This window comes from Fusarium subglutinans, assembly GCF_013396075.1.
Source record: "Fusarium subglutinans strain NRRL 66333 chromosome Unknown NRRL66333_c0000034, whole genome shotgun sequence".
Taxonomy (NCBI): domain Eukaryota; kingdom Fungi; phylum Ascomycota; class Sordariomycetes; order Hypocreales; family Nectriaceae; genus Fusarium; species Fusarium subglutinans.
The window spans coordinates 29,324-52,574 of record NW_023502097.1 but is presented as its reverse complement, the minus strand read 5'-3'; the positions used below and the strand labels follow the sequence as shown (position 1 = coordinate 52,574).

At 48.9% G+C, this 23,251-nt stretch overlaps 6 protein-coding genes across 6 annotated transcripts; 3 read left to right on the top strand and 3 right to left on the bottom strand.

The window, feature by feature from the left end:
- Window positions 1-200: 200 nt before the first annotated feature.
- FSUBG_3914 (uncharacterized protein) lies at window positions 201-6,028 on the bottom strand (the record flags this gene model as incomplete). The annotated part of the gene is made up of 8 exons (XM_036681847.1): window positions 201-395; window positions 448-756; window positions 808-1,969; window positions 2,020-2,640; window positions 2,687-3,040; window positions 3,092-4,797; window positions 4,944-5,781; window positions 5,835-6,028. 8 exons carry the CDS (start codon window positions 6,026-6,028, stop codon window positions 201-203), a joined length of 5,379 nt encoding a protein of 1,792 aa, XP_036540473.1.
- A 1,025-nt stretch (window positions 6,029-7,053) lies between these two features.
- Window positions 7,054-8,195, bottom strand: FSUBG_3913 (benzoate 4-monooxygenase; the record flags this gene model as incomplete). The annotated part of the gene is made up of 2 exons (XM_036681846.1): window positions 7,054-7,343; window positions 7,394-8,195. The coding sequence occupies 2 exons, from the start codon at window positions 8,193-8,195 to the stop codon at window positions 7,054-7,056; spliced, it is 1,092 nt and encodes a 363-aa protein (XP_036540472.1).
- A 2,879-nt stretch (window positions 8,196-11,074) lies between these two features.
- FSUBG_3912 (myo-inositol transport ITR1) lies at window positions 11,075-13,256 on the top strand (the record flags this gene model as incomplete). Its single annotated transcript, XM_036681845.1, has 5 exons — window positions 11,075-11,542; window positions 11,591-11,787; window positions 11,840-11,969; window positions 12,022-12,395; window positions 12,458-13,256. The coding sequence occupies 5 exons, from the start codon at window positions 11,075-11,077 to the stop codon at window positions 13,254-13,256; spliced, it is 1,968 nt and encodes a 655-aa protein (XP_036540471.1).
- Window positions 13,257-13,854: 598 nt separating this feature from the next.
- FSUBG_3911 (uncharacterized protein) lies at window positions 13,855-16,135 on the top strand (the record flags this gene model as incomplete). The annotated part of the gene is made up of 6 exons (XM_036681844.1): window positions 13,855-14,334; window positions 14,392-14,738; window positions 14,880-14,971; window positions 15,025-15,311; window positions 15,359-15,694; window positions 16,115-16,135. 6 exons carry the CDS (start codon window positions 13,855-13,857, stop codon window positions 16,133-16,135), a joined length of 1,563 nt encoding a protein of 520 aa, XP_036540470.1.
- A 1,896-nt stretch (window positions 16,136-18,031) lies between these two features.
- Window positions 18,032-19,976, top strand: FSUBG_3910 (major facilitator superfamily transporter; the record flags this gene model as incomplete). The annotated part of the gene is made up of 4 exons (XM_036681843.1): window positions 18,032-18,862; window positions 18,914-19,263; window positions 19,315-19,460; window positions 19,525-19,976. The coding sequence occupies 4 exons, from the start codon at window positions 18,032-18,034 to the stop codon at window positions 19,974-19,976; spliced, it is 1,779 nt and encodes a 592-aa protein (XP_036540469.1).
- A 105-nt stretch (window positions 19,977-20,081) lies between these two features.
- Window positions 20,082-22,650, bottom strand: FSUBG_3909 (alcohol dehydrogenase; the record flags this gene model as incomplete). The annotated part of the gene is made up of 8 exons (XM_036681841.1): window positions 20,082-20,842; window positions 20,900-21,048; window positions 21,400-21,658; window positions 21,714-21,908; window positions 21,954-22,067; window positions 22,120-22,260; window positions 22,353-22,431; window positions 22,492-22,650. The coding sequence occupies 8 exons, from the start codon at window positions 22,648-22,650 to the stop codon at window positions 20,082-20,084; spliced, it is 1,857 nt and encodes a 618-aa protein (XP_036540468.1).
- Between the last annotated feature and the right edge of the window lie 601 nt (window positions 22,651-23,251).

Sequence of the window (23,251 nt, the reverse complement as noted above, 5' to 3'; positions counted from 1 at the left end):
AGGAAGAGCTCACTGTTTGTTGATAGTCATCGAACAGGATCGTTGTGCTGCTTGCAATGACGGATCATCAAGGTTAGCCAAATGAATGGAACAGATCGTAGTGAACATGAAAGTGCGAAGCTCATTGGCATGATATATGTCGGTATAAATGTTATTCATTTGAAATAGATAGAATATTGATGACATGGAAGTCAACATCGTCAAGTCGATCCAGGTCCTGGGACGATTGACCACGTCTCCCCCGTAAACACCAACGATCCATCTTGTCTCAACTTCTCAGGATCAAGATAAATCTTCACCTCCACATTCGTCTTATCAACATTCGATACTCTCGCTATCAAATAAATCGCAGGCGACGTCACCGGCGAAAGCATCGTATTAGAATTCTCCTGCATCTGCACAGCCTATTAGTTTTGAATCCCCAAAAGAAAAGCTGTGAACACTTACCCGTTGATACTGCCGCTTACTCATATAAAACGGTGTTCGGCTATGCCCCGTTGTGGACTTGACCTCAATCAAGAACAATGGCTTTTTGTTCTGCCACGCTGTTTTGTCCAGGTACCCTTTATCCGCCAGGTGATTTGTCAATACCCGCTTTCGATCAAAGTAGACAATGTCGGCTGTTTCTTGGGCGGTCCAGGGGAGCATGTCGGAGAAGTCGGGATGGATGGTGATGAATTTTCGCATCTGGCTTTGCCAATTGTCGCGACTGAAGCGAGGTAGTGGGGGATCCATGTTGCGAAGAAGTTCAAAGACCTGTGATCTTGTAAGTACTGTTTGTCAGAACAATAAGTAGTGGTAGCTTACGAATAGTTCACCGAGAGCTCCGATTCGCATGTCTCGTTCAGGAAGACCATGTGATCGGAACTGTCGCGATAGCTCAACCTCTTCTTCATCTACTTCTGGCAATGCACCAAAGAGCCCCGACATATCGTAAGCACCTTTACTAGGTAGTGCCGCAGTGTTTGCCGCAGAAATGACATTGTTGACTAGTCGTAGGTATTCTTCTTCGTCTTCAATGGTAGGATGTTGTGATGCTTCACCAAAACTCTGGAATAGGAACGCGGAACTGGGCTGTGCCGTAGGGGAAGAGCCAAAGATAAATGCTGGCTGACTTGCTGATCTCGGTGTTGATTGTAAGGACTCATGTCTGCCCGTGTTCCGATGAACATTTGACGAGGTTCGCCTATTTTGACGGAAGTATTCAGCCGTGGACGAAGTTGGAGTGAACAGTCGTCGTCCAGTGACGGATGAGCTTGAAGTCGCTGGGCTTCGCTGTCGAACAGGGAGGTCAGATAGTCTCGGAGGAGATATTAGGTTGTCGAATGTTTGAAGCATAGAGTCTTCATCGCTTGAAATGTCGTCTTCGTGAATCTCTGGCTGTGCCAGAAATCGAGCAATGGGGTCTTCCTCCGCCTCGTTAGAGACAGTCTCATCGTGTACCTCCAGTGCTTCATGATACACAGTGGCATCGTGTTCGTCCTCCTCTTCGACATCAGCATGCTCTCCTCCAGTGACATATCCAGCCTCTCCTTCACTCGCTTGGGCATACAAGCCTTGGGGGATGTCCACCTCGACAACACCCTCCGCCTCCAGAATCTGCGACATGTTGATGAGAGGTGCATTCAAGACTGCACTCACGATCTGCACAGATTTGGAGCCAGCATGCTTGACTTGTAAAGTAGCAGGCTCTGTCATCATCCATTCCAGGAACCGTCTTGGAAGAGTAGAAAAGTAACAGAATCCTTGTGTTTTGGGATCACGTGGTACGTAAATCTTGAGGCCGCTGTCGTCTTCGCGTATGTGAAGCTCACTCCTATCTTGTACATGCACCAGACCGTGGCCATCCTGTGACAAATGTAGTTCGGATGAGATGCCATCCGTTTCGTAGACTTCTGCACCCATGAGGGTCCAGTAAAACTCCGAGTTGTCCTCTGAAGTCCGAGGACTGTTGAAATGCACCGCGATTCTGTCGAAACACTTAGTAGCTATCAGTGGCGTCTTTTGTCTGCAACTTACCGGAACAGTCCAGCTGCCTTTTGCCTGATCTCCCTGTCCGGGTACTGCAGCTCGTCCATTCGTCCACCCGCCACAGTAGAGATCTCCCGCACAGAAGTAGACAAATATCGCTTTTCCAGGTCAAGCCATGAAAGAAATGGCCGTAACCGACGAACCTCATCCAAAGTGAAGTCGAGCATCTTGGCCTGAGGAGCGAAGATATCGCCCAGAGTCTTTCGGTCGGCAATAGCGAATTGTGTCCTGCCAGGCCGTAACTTCACTGACCTATTTGGATACCTCACAGGAAAGACCGTTCCTCGAAAAATAGGTTCTTGATCTGGCGGATCAGCTGCCGTGTCAAGTAGAGAGTTGAGCGCCCAGATGGTTTCCTTGACAGCAGCGACTGATGGCGGTGGCACTCTACTTCCCATCTCCTTGAGTTCGTCGTAAGCCATATCCAGCGTGAGTTCTTGCACACCGAGGAAACTGATGAAGAAATCTTCCAGATCGGGGTAAAGGTCGTTGAGAGCTACTCTGCCTCGGATTTGTGTAGCGCTCGACCACAGACATTCACCAACTGTGTACCAGCGGCTTACGTTGCCGACATTGAAGTAGATCAATGGCTCTTCAGCGAACGTTTTCCTAGACATCTGTCAGCTGAGAGTGTGAAAAGGTAGAGAGTTAATACTTAAGCTTCGCAGCATCGACCTCCATCATGCCAAACCTCTCCGAGTCCAAGGAGCTGTACAGGTCATTAACCCAGTCAACGTCCTCACTCTTCAAGTCCTTCAATCTCCGTATCTCACTCATGTAATCTCTCCACGAACAGTCTTTCACCCCCAGTGCCGTCTTGAAGAATTGCCGCAAGACATCGAGGTCTTCTTCTGAACGATGGAAAACGGTTCGGTAGAGGTGGGCGAGTGGGTATGCCGTCTGCATGTCTTCTCGAGCGTTCCACAAGCATTTCTCGGATGATGTCCATTTCGCGGGGCTTGAATCGTGTGCGGGGATGTATATGAGGTTTCCGTCATTGATAGCATACCTATGCTCATTAGTCAGTGGTAGATTCGGTTTCTTGCAGATGGAAACGAACCTTGCTTCAGCCTGCGCGTCAAGGAAGCTATTAGCCTCCCGACACCGAGCATGAATGACTTCGTAGAGATCTAAAACTCTGGTATTCCGGCGCACTCCGGCAGCAGTATTACTGTACCGGATAGTTCGCAGAATGGCCAGATAGAACTGGAGGTCATCGGTACACCCAACCCCAAGATCATCCACCAAGAAGCCCCATTTTGCACGATACGTGCTCGAGGTAATCGGTTCACCCAAATCAAGGAACACAAATCCTTCATCCTCAGCATAGCGTGAATGCTTCCCCTCAAGCTCAGGAAGAGGCAAGTAAGTAGTCGAGAGTGGCTCAGACAAAGCAAACTCATCTCTTCCTTTGCACACGACCTCGACTTGACGCAACTCTCTTACGATATCGAGAGATTCCATGACCTTTGTTCTCTCAACATGCCAGACTCGCTGGAGCGCGCCCAAAAGACATTCCGGTCGGTGCTGCTCGATATAGTGAAAGGCGGAAGACAGCTCTGGGTTTCGGTCTGAACCCTTCTTGGTAAGTCGAAGTTGAAGCCGAAGTCGGAGGCGTAACTGGAGCCATTCATCCCATCCCCATGAGTAACCTGCTGGTGTAGCTGGCTTTTGCTTGATGTATTCCCCATGGAGAAAAGAAGCTGAAAAGCCGGGCGCATCTCCTTGAGCTTTGAACAGTTCACTGGGGCCATACTCGTCATCTGTTGTGAGATAGACATCGTGTATAGTTGGTAACCGCGCCCTCATGTTCTGGTCATACACATGATAGCCACGTGACTTCGCTCGATCTTCATTGTCCCCCAGTAGTACCTCGGAAAGGTACAAGAACTTGAGACGGGCAATGGATGCTGCGAGAGCACTCGCATCGGAGGCCGGCTTCATTGGCTTCTTCAGGATTAAAGCTCGTACATCCTTTACAAGGGCTTCAATGACGCCGAACTTGTCAAACAGAGCACGCCGATCAGGGTTGCTGGCTGCTCCCGAATCGACCAGACTTAAATCGAGGTCGTCAGGGATTGCGAGGCTGCCTGACCCATGCGAATAGTACAGTGGCCCACTGCTTGACGAGACCCAGGCGCCATTCTCGAGAGGAATAAATCGAAGTTGCTTGAGGCGGTCCTGGGCGGGACCTACCGTCGCAGTATTCTTCAGCAGTATAAGTGCTCGTGCTGCGAGAGAGTGCCATTCGTTGTCCGTAACGGGACTCTTCATCCTTGAATCGTCGGTGTCCCTTTCGAGATCCTTCTCAACACGAGTGATCGCATCCGAGGGCGACATACTTCCTAATCCGTATGGCTCCAACAGTTTCAGATCATCACGTGTGTATTCCTTCGCAAGGTACATCTCTTCGTCAAGATCAGTGAAAAGGGGATCGCCGTTTTTATCTCGCAACCATGGTTGAAGGCAGCAAAGCTTATGTATGTAATCCAGCCTTCCAGCGCCGAGAGTACGAAGCACTTGGACTTCTTGTATGCGCGCTTCGATCCTGTCGAGGAGACCCGACCAAAAGCTATCCCAAGGATAAGAGTCTCGCTGGGGGAGCCAGCGCATCCATTGGTATTGGAGTATCGGGTGCTGACAGAAATCCTCGATGGCTTTGATGAAGCAGTCTGCGATGCCGTTCAAGAGACCGATGTTTCGGAGGGACCCAGTAACTATACCTTGTCGACTGGCTTCGGTGACGAAATCGGTATGGACGAGGAACTGTTTCAAACGCGATTAGTCTCTGGCAAGCGAGAGCATCTTGCTTGGATAGCATTGTTTATGTTGAAGGTCAGAATGAAGAGGGTCGCAATGAAGCCGGGAGTGTAGCGAGCTTCTGTCGTGATGGGTGCTGGGTTCTAACGTACCTTGAAGCCCATTGGCCTCATGGGAAGAAATGCAAAGACATCTTGGTTCTCAACAATTGGAGCGCCTGACTCTGCTAATGGGAATGCCAACACAACCTCTGTAGAAGAATCTGCGCGATCCTGCTCTTCGGAATACGTTCTGTTCTCGCTCTTGGGAATGTTCTCCGCAACATGCTTCGTAACATGATACTGCCTCTCCTCCACCCCATCACCTGTCTCCTTCTTGACAGTAACCGGATTACTCCCATGAAGAGAGTATGTCGTGCTTGACGTTTGAGTGTCGTCCTCATCGAAGAATGAGACCCGCACCTTGCGGAGTTTGCGAAGGAAAAGCAGAATTGTGTGCTGCAAGTCTTGGAACTGAAGTCGAATCGTCTCGCGCTGCCTCGCATCCTCCTCAGGATCGTCACTTGTATGCAGAAACAACGTAATGCGAGTCGAAGAGCTTCCCAGTGACTCATTTGCATCTTCCCATACTGGTGTAACCATGCCGAGACCGGAGTCGCCCTTGCGGTGGGTGAACGAGAACGAGAAGTCGTTTGACTGAATGTGAACTTTCCAAGCTGCCATAAACACAGACTTGAAGCCAATGCCCTTCTCCCCAATGTACCCAGCTGCCCCGACCTTTGAACTTTTACCGATTGCGCAAATGGCCCTGAGGTTCTCATGCGTAAAGCCATTCTCATTGCACTCGATTGATACCTTATCTGGCCGAACTTCGAAAGACACATATGGATCCTGCCCATTTGAAAGAGCGGTGCTGTAGTTGTTGTCGTCGGCATTTTGGAGCAGCTCAAAGACAAACCGGGCGTTACTTGTGTAAAGATTTCGTGCCAGCCTGCAATCGTTAACAAAACACTCGGAAGCCAGAATTTGAGGTAAAGTACATACGTCAAGACAGCCGAGCCTATCATCTCATCCTTCCGAAGGAGAGCTTCTTCCACCTCGCGTCTAAGCTCAGGGTTGATCGCTCCAATCCGCGCCAGCTGCTCTTCGCCAAGATAGCCGCGCTCTTTCGCAATCTCCTTCACCAGATCCTGAGCCGTGCGCTGGCCCGGCCCGGGCTGGGGAGTATCGCTGGACATCTTTATGTGCGGCCCAGCGGAGCCTGAACCCTGTAGTTATCGTAAGTAGATTGACGCGGGAATGCAGCGAAGAGAAGCAAAGACAAGCGGGGGAAACGACTGCCAGATCTGTATGTTTATCAGCCGTCTCGCTCAAGAAATGTGTCATCTCTTGCTCCCGTTCTCCTCGTACGAGGCCGGAAAGGCGCGTCAGAAGGCCATGCAGGGGCTTTCAGCTTGAGACGCAGATGAGGGAATGATTGGCCCAAAACATCGCCAAGGTGTCAGACTCCCGCGTTAATCCTAGCCCGAGTGCCATTTTGTTGCCGTTTTGCTTTTGCCATGAAACGCATTGAGTGGCGAAAACTCTGGCGTAGCGAGAATTGAACTGCTGAGAACCCATTTATGAGAAGCATATGGAGTCCTTCGTTCGTGATCTCACTGCTGGATTGAAGATGTCAACGGAGGCTGGCTGTGAGATGATGAAACATTCTGGGGGAGATCCCTGCTCGCCTGCTGGAGATTCACATTAGTGCCCGTAAACCCTGGTATTTCGGGTGAGGGACAACACTGGAGGCTAATACGCAGACTAGGTACCTAGCAGGGGAGGAAAGAAAACTCAGGACCTTTATCCTAAACGATAAAAAGATTTAGGCAGCTTAGGATAAGTTGAGGAGATCTTTTGCTGAGTTTATTTTTGACACCTATATTCAGGTCTGAAGTTTCATGGTCCCCGAGGGCAGACTTCACCAGGGTATATGATATATCAAGCACACTCAGGACTTCTTTAGGTCACGTCTATCGCATTTTGCAATACTGAGTCATAGCATAAGTCACCTTGTGAATGAAGAATAGTTTGCTCCCGTCACTGTTTGAATTGAGACATAGGATGCTTGAGTACTGTGTTCTGTCTTGTCTGCTGAGAGTCAAAATATGGCTCACTATTGTTCATTCAATTACACTCCAATCATCCATCTGGAAAGACCAAGACTACCCATAATACTCTTCATCCCCCCACAGCAATTCGTTGTCACCCGGATTGACGCTTAAGCCTTACCCATGAGGAAGGCCTTCTTCACGTTGGCAAAAAGCTCAGCGGTCTCGAGGAGCTTCTCGGCATTGTTGGGATTGTAGGAGAAGTTGACCGCACGTCGAGAAACATCGACCACAGGAGTCTGTGCCTGTTCAGGTGCCTTCTCATGATCACCTCCGCTCTCATTGTCGTTGGCCTTGGCAGCTAGCTTGACTGAATTGGAGGAGTTGATGGGAGAATTCCCAGGGGCCCAGCGGCTGGTAGAAATGCCCACTTCGTCGGGGTCCAGGATGTTCTTGGCTCCTGTGGCTTGATGTCAGTGACCGTCAGGACTGTAGAGGGACTCTACTTACCAGAGTCGGAACCTTGATTGTCGGCGTTGTCATCTTGCTCACCAGCGGGAGCAGTGTTGGTAGCCCACTCATCAGTGGTGCCAGCGTTGTCAGCGGTGCCCGCGTTAGCAGTCCACTCATCAACGAGAGAAGAGGCGGGCTCAGCAACAAAGGAATCGGTAAAGACAGGGCCGACCGGAGACGAAGAGACATCTTCCTTAGCAGCATTGTCAGGCTCGTAATCGCTGAAAGCCTTTGTGCCAGCATCTTCGAAGCTTGACTTGGTCTCAGTGGACTCAGGAGTGGGTTCGGCAAGTCCAACAGGCTCAACAGGCTCAGCGCTCACACCAGCACCAGAGTGAGCGACTTCGGTGTCGAGATGGACGTGCTCGATGATGCGGATGACCTCGGCGATGGGAGCAGCAGGCTCGGTGGAGTTGTCGACGTGATAGGGGCATGCAGTCTTGTTGAGCCAAAGCGAAGAAACGAGCTTGGATCGCTCCTCCCAGCCGTTCTGGTCGTCGGCAGAGCGAAGGAGAACAGACTCTAGGATCTCCTGGGCGGGAATACCGTTGCCGACTCGGTGCTCTCGGGTAGTACATTCAGCACATCGCGCCTTGACAATCTCTTCGAGGCTGATTCCCTTGGTCGGAATCTGACGGTCAATAGAACCGCAAGAACCAAAGAAGCAGATGCATTTGCCCTTGGCAGCGTCACAGAGGATGCGGTCCTTAGCGACAAGGTGAAGCTTCGCGCAATAGAAGGCGAGAACGGGTGACACCTCAGGAGCACACTGAGCGATGGTGATTGTTTCACGGCACATCTTGGCGGTGAAATGATAACACGCGAAGGAAAGTGGAAGACGCGCGAGGGTGAGCTGCAGAGACAGGATATGAGAGAGGGAAGACGAAGGAGAGGTCGAAGAGATACTTACCGTCAGATCAAAAAGGGAAAAGCTCAAGATCTCTTGTGCCTTGAGTGCGGTGGAGAGGAGAAGGAAGGAAGGAGGGAGGAGAGAGGAGGGGAAGGAGAGAAGGCCAAAGTGAGGTGCCTCAGGTGTGAGCCCGAAAGATCAGGCAACCGTGAGGGTGAATTAAGCAGAAAGAACGAGGAGGAAGGAGAGAGAAGGCGCTAGTGGGAGTACAGGCACTGACGAGGCAACAGCTGTAATTCATAGGAGCTGCAGTGGGTGATAGGGGGTTAACAGGGACTCGAGGCCTGAAAACTTTGAGGCAGAGATCGAGATGGGATGAAACGAGGAAGGGAGGGAGTTATGAGTGAGGATTTTAGTGTTCGAATGACTTGCATGTGCACCCAAGGAGAAGGTAGAATGTAAAACAGAAAGACGATGTGGTGGTGCAGCTCCTGAGGAACTCCTTATTTGCTCCCAATATTTTGGTACAAGGAGACTTATGTGGAGCTCCAATGCGAGTCGACAGGAGGGCTAACATAGATCCATCCAAAGACCAAGTGAATATTATATCTCGAAGGTGATACTTGGTTTATGGTGTATCTGTGCGTTGGTATTGATGGCAATCTGATATGTGCATTTGGGTCAATACACTCTCCAGCTGCACGCCTAGCTACCTTAACCTTACGTTAATAAAGCCGCAAACAGAATAAACTTCTATGCTAAGAAGTCCAACGATTCACATCCATGTAGGCCCCCTTTTGTTGTGGTCATTGTCGAGTGCATGGTTGATGCCTTTGAAATTCCAGACAGATTCTCGATGTTTTCCACTTTTGATTGCCCCTACGCGCATTATCAAAGAGACAGCCCGCAAAACAGGGATTTTAGCCCCGCTTCAGCGATCGAGGGAAATCTACCCAATGAAAAAAATATGTTTGTGTGATGGCTAACCCTGCAGAGTGACACTCGACGACCTGCGGGCCTCTGCTTTTACTACGACAATGAAAGCACGTCTGGCTATTCACAGAAAACATATATTTACGGAGAGAGACAGAGATCCTCAAGATCCACGGATGGTACGCAGCCTTACTTACCTACTTCAGGATGGCCTCCCTACAACCGCGGCAAACTACCCTTTCTCGATGGGTTTTGTCATCCCTCTTCGAGCCACACGCATGAATAGCAAGTCAGTTTACGTCAGAAAGACCCTTGATTCAGAGCTAATAGTCTAGATAGTCGAGAAGTCTGTTAGCGGCGATCGTTGCTATTTCTATTGACCAAGGATCGATCCCTCACCCACGAGACCACTACGCTGCAACGTCGATAATACAACTCTATTAGTATAAAGCGCTCAGAAAGTTAGATCCTGGCTCAGCGCCAGAAACACCTTTGCTCCCCAAACAGTCCTCCAAAGATTCACGGTTAATGTCCACAACTTTCCCGAAGCCAAGCAAACAACATGCAGATTGAAAGATTTGCCTTTCATCTGATCAAAGGCTTAGACCTTGGCGCAACGACAAGCCCGGCCAAGTCAACAGGCAACAGAATTAAGATTGGGTCTTATCCATACCAAGAAGCTCTTGTGGAGCATGTCTTGCACTTCGGGGTAAATTGGGCCAGGTCCACATGTCTCATCTATCAGTCTGCCAGTCCCAGGATCTGACGATCGATTGAGTTTATTTGGACCACAACGGGTAACCCGAGTGGTACACAGTCCACCAAGAATGACAAGTTCCATGAGAAGTCACTCGCCAATGCTTGCTAACTCCGATGTATGCAGTCACTCTCAACGCCGCCAATCAAGTTCACCGAGAACTTAGCGGAGGTCAAGATAAGGTTGGCCATATCTGGATCACTTCCACGTGCTTCGTATCCGGGGTAAGCGAAAAACACCCAAAACCTCACACTCACCATCAAAAACTTGCTACTGGGACGATTGAAGAATTGACGTCAAGTGCAATGTTTGGTCGACAGACTGTGACGCATGCCCAGACTAGCGCCAAGTCATCCTTGTCGTGGGAGGATCGCCCGTTTAAGCTTAATCGAGGCGGCTTACTAGGGTCTTTGCGCCGATGATCGTTCTTGGGGGAGACATGACTGGCTTGGCAGACGATCCAACGTCGGCGGCTTGGAGCAGGTTTGTGTGAGGCTCTTTTGACTTCGTTTTTGGGTTTGTGGAGGATAAGCGCTGATTGACTTTGGGCAGAACTCAATCGACAGTTCTCCGACCTTGGACCACGGTAATGACACGCACGAGAGCACCCCTACTAAAAGAACGACAAGATTGATGAATCGGAGCCGTCTTCATCGGAGATTCACCATGTGAGAATATGCACGCGGCCATATTGTAACTTCAACTCCCGTTACATCCGGCGCGTCATCATCACACAGTCTCCCCTTGAAGGATTCGAGAGGCAGCAACAAAGAGACATCTCACTTCATCTCACCTCTTGGACAACGTCATAAAATGTGCTGCCGAGACAGGGATACACCGAGCTTTGAGCCGCACACAGCCAAAGAATCCGACGATCATCTTGGCAGCCTCCACTCCTCCATCCTCAAACTCCTTTCAACATTTGCTCATCGCGTGGGGTCAGTCTTCTCGAATCCTTTCCAAAAAGACATATAATAATTGGGCCGTCCCCAGCTTGTACGACTCTGTTGCATCCAAAGCATTCCCTCGACAGAATCCGGGGCCCCAACCTCTCCCCAGACTCAGTTGCCAGTGACATTACCAGTTTCTTGAGTGGTCTGCTTCTTATCTGCTGCCCTGCCTTTTCGAGATAAACACGATGCCTCTGCCAAGAGCCGACAGCGAGGCTCCGCCAGCCTACGACACAGATCACATTGGCCCCCATAACGACAGCTACCGCAACTCCAGCAGCAATGGAACTTTCGTCAACGATAATGACGGCGCTGGCTTTGGCCAGCGAAGAGTCTCCAAGGCCACTCTTCTTCGCAACCCTTTGGCTGGCATGACTCGAGAAGAGGTCCTTGCTGACGTTGACGCTTTCGTCGAGTCCAAGGGCCTCTCCGAACACCGCGAAGATTTCCGGAAGGGAGCTCTCGTCGCTCAAGTCAACAACACACCTGGTGGCTTTGAGAAAATTGAGATGCTCTCTGAAGATGAGAAGGCGATCTTGAGAAAGGAAGAGACATCTCGATGGCATCAACCCTTTGCCTTGTACTTCCTCTGCACTCTTTGCGCTGGGTCAGCTATCGTTCAGGGTATGGATCAGACCACCGTGAACGGTGCGCAGGTATGCGGAACCCATCTTGGAATCTCTGCAAATTTCTAACGACTGTAGGAATTCTACTTCAAAGAATTCAAAATTGAGAACGAATGGATGAAAGGTTTGACAAACGGTGCTCCTTACCTTTGTTCCGCTGTTGTCGGTTGCTGGACCAGTCCGATTCTCAACAAGTACACCGGCCGCCGCGGAACCATCTTCATCTCTTGCGCTATCTCTACGCTCACTGGCTTCTGGATGTCTATCACTACCTCGTAAGTCTCGGATTGCTGTCACAAGGCTAGAGATCTAACTGACATCTGCTAGCCTCTGGAATTTCTTGTTCGCTCGTTTCATGCTTGGTTTCGCTGTTGGCGCAAAATCCAGCACAACACCCGTCTACTCTGCTGAATCCACACCAAAGAACATTCGTGGTGCTCTGACCATGATGTGGCAGGTGAGAAGACCCTCAATACTGTTGGAGGCTCATAATCTAATCAACGTCACAGATGTGGACTGCTTTCGGCATCGCCCTTGGCTTCATCGTCTGTGTGGCTTTCCAAAACGTCACTATAATCGGTGGCGAGAACTCTCCATGGCGATGGATGATGGCTTCGACCTCTATCCCCCCACTGATTGTCATGCTCCAAGTGTATTTTTGTCCGGAATCTCCCCGCTGGTACATGGAGCGCGGCCGATTTGACAAGGCTCTCCGATCTGTCAAGAAGCTTCGCTTTTCCCCTGTCCAGGCTACACGTGATATGTACTACGCGTACAAACTACTCGAGATTGAGCGTGGTGAGCGTGAAGGGCGAAATCTACTAAAGGAGTTTTTCACCGTGCGCCGCAACAGACGCGCCGCCCAAAGTGCCTGGTTCTGCATGTGAGTCCTCCGACCCCAACCCCAACCCTTTGATTTGTATAGTTGTTAACATCGGAATCAAGGTTCATGCAACAATTTTGTGGCGTAAACGTGATCGCATACTACTCTACTTCCATTTTTACCGATGCAAACTATAGCCTGTCTGAAGCTCTCCTCGTATCCATGGGCGGCGGCATCATCAACTTCCTTTTCGCCATCCCTGCAATCTACACTATTGATACCTTTGGACGCAGAAACCTCCTTCTGGTTACCTTCCCTCTTATGGCAGCATGTCTCTTCTTCACCGGTGGAGTGTTCCAACTTGCGGACGAACCCCGTGACCCGAAGATCGCTACCATAACTTTGGGCCTCTATCTCTTCATGGCAGTCTATTCTCCCGGTCTTGGACCTGTGCCCTTTACCTACAGCGCTGAGGCCTTCCCTCTACACATTCGAGACATTGGCATGGCTTCCAGTACGGCTATCACCTGGGGTTTCAACTTCATCATTAGTTTCACCTGGCCAGCTCTACGAAGAGCATTCTCAAACACCGGTGCCTTTAGTTGGTATGGTGCTTGGAACATATTTGGTTGGATCTTCTGCTACTTCCTCCTCCCTGAGACCAAGAATCTGACACTTGAGGAACTCGACAACGTCTTTGGTGTCTCTAACAGAGAGCATGCTTCGTACTACTGGAGGAAGCTGCCATGGTACCTCAAGAAGTACATCTTGCGCAAGGATGTTGCTCCTTTCCCTCCCCTGTATGAGTTTACTGCCAATGACGGACATTACCCTCACGAGAAGCCTGACACCAGCCATATCGAGGGTAGCAATGCTGTTGGGGGCACTCAGGATAAGGAACTTTTTCCTGGACCCCGATGAGTCACTCACTCATGAGGAGGAATGATATTTTGAACAAATATTATGTTGGCTATGCTGCTTATATCCAAGGTTTAATCAACACCAAGTAGTGTGTTTGTCTTCAATGTACAATAGGAGTTATATGTAGTTACGTAGGAGTATGATTATGATCTAATGGCCATAACTATTTCAAACAAAGACCTGATCGTGACAGCGTGGTGTATTGTCTTACATACTGTCCATTTTGAACTTGGTAACTACGATATGGGTTTCATTTGCCAATACTTAGCCACCACATACATCATAGGCTTGAATATGCAGTTGAAGTAGTATTCAACAACCAATGGCGGGGTTCTTATCACAGCCTGATCAGTGTCGAGAGTGCGTGATTGGTTTGGAGAACTACATCGATCCACCTTGACACACTGCAGTAAGACAGGCTTGCATTATGGCGAATGGAAGAGCAGCTTGAGACTTCGAACTGCAGGGAGTTAAAAATAGCGTGAGCTAGAAGGATGGTAATGGTAGTTTTGTATTAAATCAGGCTCTCGCACTTCTGGCTTCGGTTTTCAATCTTTCATCTGTCATCTGCCTGCCGACCGGGAGTGAAAAGCTTACAATGGCTACTACGACGAGACCATTGTTACTCAGTTGTGACGCGGAAGCTGATACGGAGCCAGATTTACCAAAGCAGCCCTTGTCGCAGAAAGTCTCAACTTGGAGAGGAACATTCGGCTACAAACCATCTGACGAATCATCAGTAACCAAGGCATTCAAGGACGCCTTTTATGATCTGAAATTCTTTGGAAAACCCCACAAAAGCAATCGACCATTCGAATTGAGTCTCGTCCGACAGGTTCTTTGGGTCAGTTGCTGGAACTTATCTGTCCTCGGCTTACTCATCTATCTATGCCTGTTGCCACTGGGCTTCAGCGATGAAGAAAGCCCCTGCCAGCCAGATGGAGAGTTTCGGTTCGGTGGGATAGATCGGCCTGGAAGGTTCGATTGGTGGGCACCTAGGGGATTCTTCCAGATCACACTCAGCTGGGGTCGCTTGAGTTTCGGGACCGCAAAGCTCATTGACGTTATCTGGGACTTGGTAAGTAACCACAGCAAAGGCTAATTTGAAATTGAGAAGATTAACGTAGAGCTATAGGTTGTAGGCCGAGGGGGCCAAACACTCATGGCTCTAGTATCATGGGGAGTGTTTGTCGAATATCTCCAGCTCTCTCTGATTACGAAGCCGGCGGCTTATAGCACAGTGTGGCTTATCAGGTTCCAGAAAGACAACTCCGCGCTCGCAACCTGGAGATTGGCCGCTGGCTTCTTCAAGGTTGGCCTCGCATCCAGAAAGGTCATGTGCTTCATGATTTGGACAGCATTGCTCATTCTTGCTTTCCCAACGTTTGCCAGCTCAATGACCGGATATACGCCGTATAACAAGGCTTATGTTAATAGCACCAGTGGAAAGCTTATACTGTTTCCGTCAATCGCTCCTGTCGCGTATGTGATACGAGATGGGAATAGAGTAGATTCCCTTAGCAAAGACTATCCCGTGTTATGGAAAGGCAGTAAGACGATTTGCGAGGCACATGCTTATGTATACAAGCTTACAGATTCTTCAGACTCAACAATAACTTCAAGATCTTCTACGGAGTTCTATGAAACGTGTGATGAGTGGGAAGACGTCAACAACGTGCAAGCCGACTGCCAGCTGCAAAGAGATGTCTCAGAATGTATGTGCCCACAAGTCTATTTGTACAGGGTATGGATACTGACTGCTCGCAAGACATTCAGCGTTATGGATTTGAGGGAAAGGGTGGTCACGGAACCAAGCACGGCCAGAAATCACGTTTCCGTAACAAGACGCTGGAATGGCCTCCCCTCAACGTCGAGGCGTTCTATCTTCCTAACTCATTTTACTGGAACTGGACGGCCAACCATACCGACTCTGCATCTCCAGCACCTTTTAATCCTTATCCAAACAGTTCAGCATTGACGTTCCTTGTTGAAGAAGATTTATACAATGCGAAGGACGTCCAAGCTGAGGGGATATGTCAACCAATAAAAAATGGAGTATGTTCATAGCATTACGAATTTCACCAAAAAACTGACATGTATAGGAATCTATCGAATATCAGTGGGGATTCTCGTTTCTTCAGTTATTTGTCATGGTTGTCATTCTCCATTCGTGGAGTATTGGCCTTGTTGTATTATGGACAACCGCACACTTGACGCTACAACGAAATGATATCGCATCATCGCCTGAAGGGTGGAAGAGTCTTCTGAACATGACTGACAGAATCAAAGAACAATTCATGTCTGCTGGCATAATTTGGGAAAATCTCACTGACATAGAGTTGCAAGATGAGATTCAGCTACTTCTCACTGGAGGACCGGTTCCTATATCGTCGGAGGGATCTGATGCAGAGAATCCCCTACCCCAAGGAAACTTTAGTGTATGGCGATGGATGTGGAGGCACAAATTGCGTCTTGTAGAAGGCATACACTTTGTTGTTTTTATTTGCCTGGAAAACACTATTCGTTATGATGGACTATACTACCACTTCGATAAAGGGGCTTTCTGTATGGCGGTCCTTTTGTACGCCACCGCAAGCTTCATCATTGCCTATGCCCTGGGGTCGACATATCGAGAGAGGCTATGGACTTTATTAACAGCTATTGTTTTATGTTTCCCCTTCTTGCTATACGATGCCAAGGATCGCGATCTTGTCCTACCAGGGCTCTGTCTGGGAGCTTTCCTTGCCTTTTTTCTTGGTTCTTCAAGGGGAAGTCGTGCTGTCTTATTTGTCATCCCTCTTCTTTGTAATTATTTTGCTGTTCTTGGCTTCTTCATCTGTGTTGCTAAAAGTCGACAGCCTTACTATGATCACATCTAGAGCGATAGAGTCAAAATATTTGGGGAAAACGTGGCTTAGAATCGAGGCTTTCGAAAATCATTTACCGCCTAAGGATATCCTTACTAGCCTCTGATCCTTCTGAAGCTTCCTGAGCCCACCGTTTTATAAAACATTGAGCCTCTATTGGCTACTCAACGGTTTATCCAAAGTCAAGTGCGTCATTACATGCACCTAAATCCAACGCTCATAAACCATCATGGTTATTCGTTGGTCTGCTGGCTGCTTACTCATCCATCTGCACCTCGCATCGAGTTCCAGGCCTAACATCGTGGCATTGTGCTGTCCAGGGAGGCTGGCTAGCGGGACAAGGGTCTATAATCTGACAAACGAAGAAGTTTTGTTAAGAAGTGCATTGAGGCGCAGCATGGGATTTTTATCTTTTTGTTTCCCCTCTTGAAATGTTTTCTCAGATATTCTGAGCCTCAAGCTGAGCTGCTGTTACGATGTTTGGCCTCTTCTCAGCATATCTTGCTGTCATTGCGTTTGCAGGCCACGTGCAGTGTAGTTCCGACTTCATTACACCTGAATTATCAAGTGCTCCGTGGTCCGATAATCAAGTGTACGGGATGAACGACAAAATTGAGATAAAATGGAAAACGGATCATGAAGGCTGCAATCTCTTCCTATGGCAAGACTACCCAAAATTGGCGGTTGAATGGTACAGCAGATTGATAGGTAAATATCCACGATATGTCTCTGATTTCCGTGGCTAACGAAACGTAGAAAATACAACTGAGACTTCACTCGCTTGGAACGCAAGTTCGACTGGTTTGTCTCAAGAGACTGAAGACACTGTCTTTCACTTTGCGCTATACTCTTCGGACAAGGATATTCCACTCGCAAATTCCGGATCCTTCAATATCTCAGGAACAAATTCCAAAAAGCTCAAAGCATCGTCTGCGACAAACTCAACACCAGCTTCGACAGCGTCTCAAGCATCAGAAACCTCGACAAGTTCTACAGAGACAACTCATCATTCAGTGGCAAAGACAGAAAGCAACCCGGGTTTATCGACAGTAGCATTGGTGGGAATTTCAGTTGGTGTCACAGTTGCGGGATTGTTAATTTCTGGTGCTGTAGTCTTATGTCTATGGAGACGCTTCACGCGTAGACGAGCGACGGAGCGAGTAGCCAGCATGGAGAAGTCTGATTTTTCAAAGGCTGAGCTGGCCAGTACGCAAATATTGCAGATAGGAAGTTCAGAGCTTGACAGCACGAGGGATGTAGCTGAACTGTGGGATACGCAAAAGCCTGGAGAGCTTGGGGATGAGAACAAGATACGGACGATATATGGACTTCATGAGGCACCGTAACTTGAGATAGTATTGACCGAATTTGATGAAAATTACTTTCTATTACATGTCTCCGACTTTTGGGACTTGTATACTCAATCTTTCGTCCGTGGCTGCTTAACTATTACTAAACAGCAAGGGAAAACGGAATTACTTGGACACCTCTGATCCCTAATAAGTCTGCGCATTTTTTCCCTACTTAATTTCTCACAAGGCTAGAGGTCTTTTGTTATGCTTCGAAAAAGCATATCATGGGCTTGACATACCAGTAAATCAAATTGTCTGGACTTCATGTGACTCAATTCATGCCAATTGACTGCCGACACCGCAGGGCCGTGATATGATCTGTCGTGAGGGGTTTCCGAAGGATCATCTTGGCAACACGGAAACACATCTCCAAGACAAATGATTCGATGAGCGATCAGGCAAATATTCATTGGTAACAAAGTAAATCCACTTCTTGTCTCCTACAACCAATCTGAGATGCCCTAGTCTCCGACAGGAACTCAGCTTATAGCAATGGTGAGCCGCTTTCCATTCCTCTTTTCCAAACTTCGCCTTCAACCTCGAGGCCATTTCCATCATGACCTCGCTGCCACAAATAGACGCAATTGAGCCTGTAACAGTTCAGAATTATCAGCAATCTCCCAGTCATGTCGAGAAAAGTACGATTGCCGACTCTGTTCCTGGCACGTTAGACCAACCAGGTGGCCCCGACACCGAAAGCAACAGCGGAGATGGAGAGCTCCAAGATCAGTCACGGCGCCTACCATTCTTCCGACTCATTCTCGCCTACCTCTGTCTCTGTTTCTGCTATTTCATCTCATATCTTGACATGAACTCCGTCGCAACATCATTGCCCACCATATCTGAGGCTCTCGATGCTGGTCCAACTGTTACGTGGGTTGGAACGTCATACCTTCTCGGCCAACTATCATTTCAGCCACTCTATGGCAGAATATCCGATATCACTGGACGAAAGCCTATCTTGTTGTTCTCAATTGGCTGCATAGTGGTAGGTGGTCTGCTCTGCGGATTCGCCCGCACTCCAGTCTGGCTGTACGTCTGTCGCACAATCAGCGGCATTGGTGGTGGTGGCATAAGCTCCTCAGTGGCTATCATCGTCAGTGATCTCGTTAGCCTGAGATCGCGAGGGAAGTATCAAGGATTTATAAGTCTTGCCATTGGGATCGGAGCTTCTTCTGGTCCATTCGTCGCTGCTGGGCTGATACAGCGGACCACCGACGGCTGGAGATGGGCGTTCTGGGTCCCTTCGATAATGGGAGCCGTATGCTTTGTGCTTCTTCTGCTACTCCTGCCTCTGAAGCCCGTTTCTGGTAGTTTCAAGGAGAAAGCTCGCAAGATTGATTGGCTGGGAGTGGCGGCCTCCATAGCAGGAATAGTATTGACAGTTGTAAGTATCCTGAGCATCACAACAGTCGCACCTTATTGACGATAGACATAGATGGCGATCAACTCTGGAGGCAGTATGTGGGCCTGGAAGAATGTGAAGACCATCTCCATCCTCACTATTGGCGTCATCATGCTGCTCGTCTTCGTAATAATTGAGGCTTTCTTTGCTCGAATCCCCATCATTCCCCTGAGGCTGTTCAGGCAGAGATCCCCAGCTGTGCTCATCCTCACAGGCTTCTTGCACGACTTCGCTTGGCAGTCCACGCAGTACTTCGTTCCTCTATACTACCAAACTGTTCGTGGCTTCACGCCTCTGAAGAGCGCGACGCTCATTGTGCCGTTTTTGCTCGCGCAAGGACTTGCTGGCGCTGCCTCCGGGCCCATCATGGCTCGGTATGCAAGGTGAGTAGGCCCATTATTGACACGACAATGATGTTTCTGACTAGTTTATAGATACATGCCCATCTTGCGGACTGGTTTCACGATCTGGACGATCGGTGCCGCCCTCAAGCTTCTATTCAATGAGCACACTCATGTCGCTGTCTACGTAGTAGTTCTAGCTGTTGAAGGAGCAGGAATAGGATGGGTCCATCAGCCAGGTATGTCGAGCGCTATCTTTGACGATGGACTGGCAATTGGCCCGATTGACTAACTCCAACTCAGGTCTTGTTGCCTTGCAAGCCAACTCTGCAGATGAAGACCGTGCTGTAGCGACCGGAACCCGCAACGTCTTTCGTTCTCTCGGTGGCGTCGTTGGTACCGCTGTGTCCACAGCTGCATACTATGCTACTCTGAATAAAGCCCTTTCACAAGCCAGTGCGGTGCCGAAATGGCTTCATGACCGCGTCTTGGATGGCACATGGGTTGTCGGGGACCCCAAAACTGCAAAATTTGAAGGTGCTATCATCGATGCGCGCATGCAAGGCTTTCGAGTCATCTTCATCACAACAATACCCCTCATGGCTTTGTGTCTGCTGTCGAGCTTCTTGGTAGATGATATCGTGCTAAAGGGTGACAATGGTCAGGGAGGGATGAGAGAAAGAGGTCAGGCGACCGAGCCGGGGTCTTCTCCAACAGCGCAGTCGGATACCAAGAGGGATAGCTCATACAACTAGAAGCTTCCAAGGAGTAACAGTACTTCTCAGACCATTTTCAGTTCATATTCTCCCAAGGAATCTCAGAATGCACCATGATCGATTTCGGGCAGAGTGTTTCCTATTTCATGGACCCGTCCTGGGATCAACATCAAACGTCAGCGCGGGCTGTCCCCTCTTTGTCCGCCAATAATTCGTCGATTCCATGATCTCAGGACAATCTTCAATCAAGCCTCCCCATTTCTTCAAAAACGCCGCATTGACTTCCCAGCCCTTTGCATCCCAGGCGACAGTCCATACCAACAGCGACGGCTGCTCTCCCACTCCTCCTCCTTCAACACCCAGCAGATCACCGCACAGCTCATCATCATCAAACAATCCTTTCTGCATACCACGAAGAACATTGTCGCGGAAATTTGGAAAAGGGAACAGGTCTATCCAGGGATGATGTGCGGTCGAGCGCTGCAGCGACGTTGGCTGAAGACTCGTGGGACAGCTGGGTGAGGGTGTCTGGATTAGGCCGATCTGGTAGAAGGGCGATATGAACTCATTGCGACATAGACTTTCTTTTGGAAACCCGATTGCAGTGGCGTTGTCGGCTATGGCGTTCAGGACATTTAGGCGGATGATTATGTGTAAGTTGGATGGGCGCGGGGTTTGTAGTGATTCTAGTGAATAGTCTTCGAGAGACTGCCGTATCAAGTTTCGAAGTCTCTCTGCCTTGCATGTATCGGGTATGAGTAGGATACCATCGCCAATAGCCGGTGATCCAGAGAACATTGAAGAGCAAGTGTCTCTCAACACCACCAAACCATCATAAGAAGTGCGAGTAGATGCTGCTGTAGTAGTCTGTCCATCTGATGTATCCTGAGCAGCCTTTCTCCGGCCTATCGGTGGTCTAGGTATCAGCAAAGTCATATCGCCATCTCATTGGCCATACTCACGCCATGCTCTCTGATTGAGCCTATTCTGTCTTCGTTTCCTCTCGCGCCTCGAAGTTACACCAGTCCAGTCGCCTGCGTGGGTGCGGAGGTCGGGAAGAGGCTTGAAACGATCAAGGCCTGCAAGCACATCTTGATCCTTGACCGCTAAGCTCGAATCCATTCTTATCGATAGTCTAAGTCCAGTGTGAACCCCGCAATGGTCAATTACAATTAATGACACGCAGCAGTGATGTTTGCTCTCTCAGCCGAGAATGAATGGGCGGGGTTGATCAGGGAAAGACACTGGGATTACCTTTCAGTGGGAGTTGAGTAAATTTTAGCGCCCATTATAGTGGAGTGAGTGGTAATGACGTCGCTGTCCACTGTCCACTGAGAATCGTGCATTTATCCAGTATCTGCGGAACTTGGGTTCCCAGTGAGAAGTTAGGGTTGCTATTTTGACTCTACCAATGTACCAATCTGTCTAGTGACCAACCAAAGCCTGGTGAGTAGCACTGTACCTATTTCCCTGGGGTTTTGCCGAATCAATAATCCTCCTCATCTCAGCCTTTTCCTCCTCAGTCAAGTCAACATTCCTAGATGCCCAATTCTCCTCCAGACGGTGCGCCTTCGTTGTACCAGGAATTGCAATCATTCCCTGGGACGCAACCCAAGCAAGCGCGATCTGCGTCAAAGTGCATCCCTTGTGCACAGCAAGTTTCTTGATCTCCTCTACTATGGCCTTGTTCTTGTAGAAGTTTTCGCCTTGAAACTTGGGGACTGGATGGCATGTTAGTGAAAAGGGTTTACATGCAGCTGCAGTAGGAAAACGTACCTGTTCGTCGGAAATCGTCGGGTGCGAAATCATCTGGACTCTTGTAGGGAAAGTCGTCGACGAGCCAGCCGTGTCCAAGTGGGCTGTAGGCGACGTAGGCGATGCCAAGCTCTTTCGCTGTATCAATAAGACCATCGGTCTCGTGCAGTGTCTCAAAGGCCGAGTATTCGGCTTGGACAGCATCGATCTTGGCAACTATATCTTGTAAGCCAAGTTCACTGGGTCTAGCGATGAACTTACTAGAATTGGCCTTGCGCAAGGTGTTGGCGGAACATTCAGATAAACCAATGTACTTTGTCTTTCCCTGCTTTCGAATCTCGTCAAGCGTGGGAATGGACTCTTCGAGGGGAGTATCTAAAATACGTGAGTCAATATCTTTCAGGGACAAGACAAGAGAAAAGCTTACTGGGGTCGATTCGATGCAGATAGTACAGGTCAGGGGCAAAGCCAAGTCGTTCGATGGTCCCGTCGATATACTCCTTGATATGGGAGGCAGAATTGGTCACTCCGCCCTTGCCCAAGACATCGAAACCACACTTTGAAGCGACTACAATCGTAGCACCAATCAGCAAGTGCTCAAGTTATAGCCAGTTCCGAAATCAAAGATTCAAAGTCATTGAGGACCCGTTGTTGACTTACTAAACACCTTGTCTCGGACGTTATGTTTTCTGATAAAGTCTCCAAGAAGCTTTTCGTTGACGCCAGCTTGATAGACTACCTGGTGAGAAAGGTCAGTATATCAGGTAAGGTAACCTATTACTGGTTTGCTTCGACATACAGCTGTGTCCCAGAATGTGCAACCCAGCTCAATGGCCTTGAGCAGGACGGGTTCGGCTTCTTCCAGAGATAGGTTGGATCCTAGACCAAAGCTCATGCCCATGGCTCCAAAGCCAGGTGATTGGACAGTGATGTCGCCAAAGGGAATAGTTTTGACCATTTTGACAGAAGGAGGTAGGTTGAAAGGTTGAGGGTGATTATTCGTTGAAGGGATGCTGGTGAGTTCTGGCTCGAGCTATGATTCAAGTCTTTTTTTTCTGGGAGCATTATCTCCATACAAATACTTATTCATTCATCCCCTCTGTCGATGAAGCTACGGAGTTAAGATTAAAATCCATCTGGAGATAAAACGAAGCAATCCACAATGACGCTGTACATACAATTAAGAGCCCACGGTGGGGCTAATGCACTGTCCAATGCTCGGAACATAAGCCACTCGCATATTTTAAGCATCTGAGAGAGAGAAATGCCGTCGCCCCTAAAGTCCGCGGATGCGAGTGGGGGATAAGCCGGTTGCATTAGCGTCATACAGACCGGATCAGCTCTCACTAGTTAGTTTAGACTTTCTACGTCTATACGCGTATTGAGATATGAGAGTTCTACCAGTGGCGATACATGCACTTGGCTTATTCTGCTAATCCTCGACGTGCAGCTAAAATTATGATTTGAATATATTGCCTCATAAGTTAGTAGAATGAACAGATATATAAGTCAGTGGCATTACTGTCATCTTGGATTTGTCACACAGTATCTTTCACCAG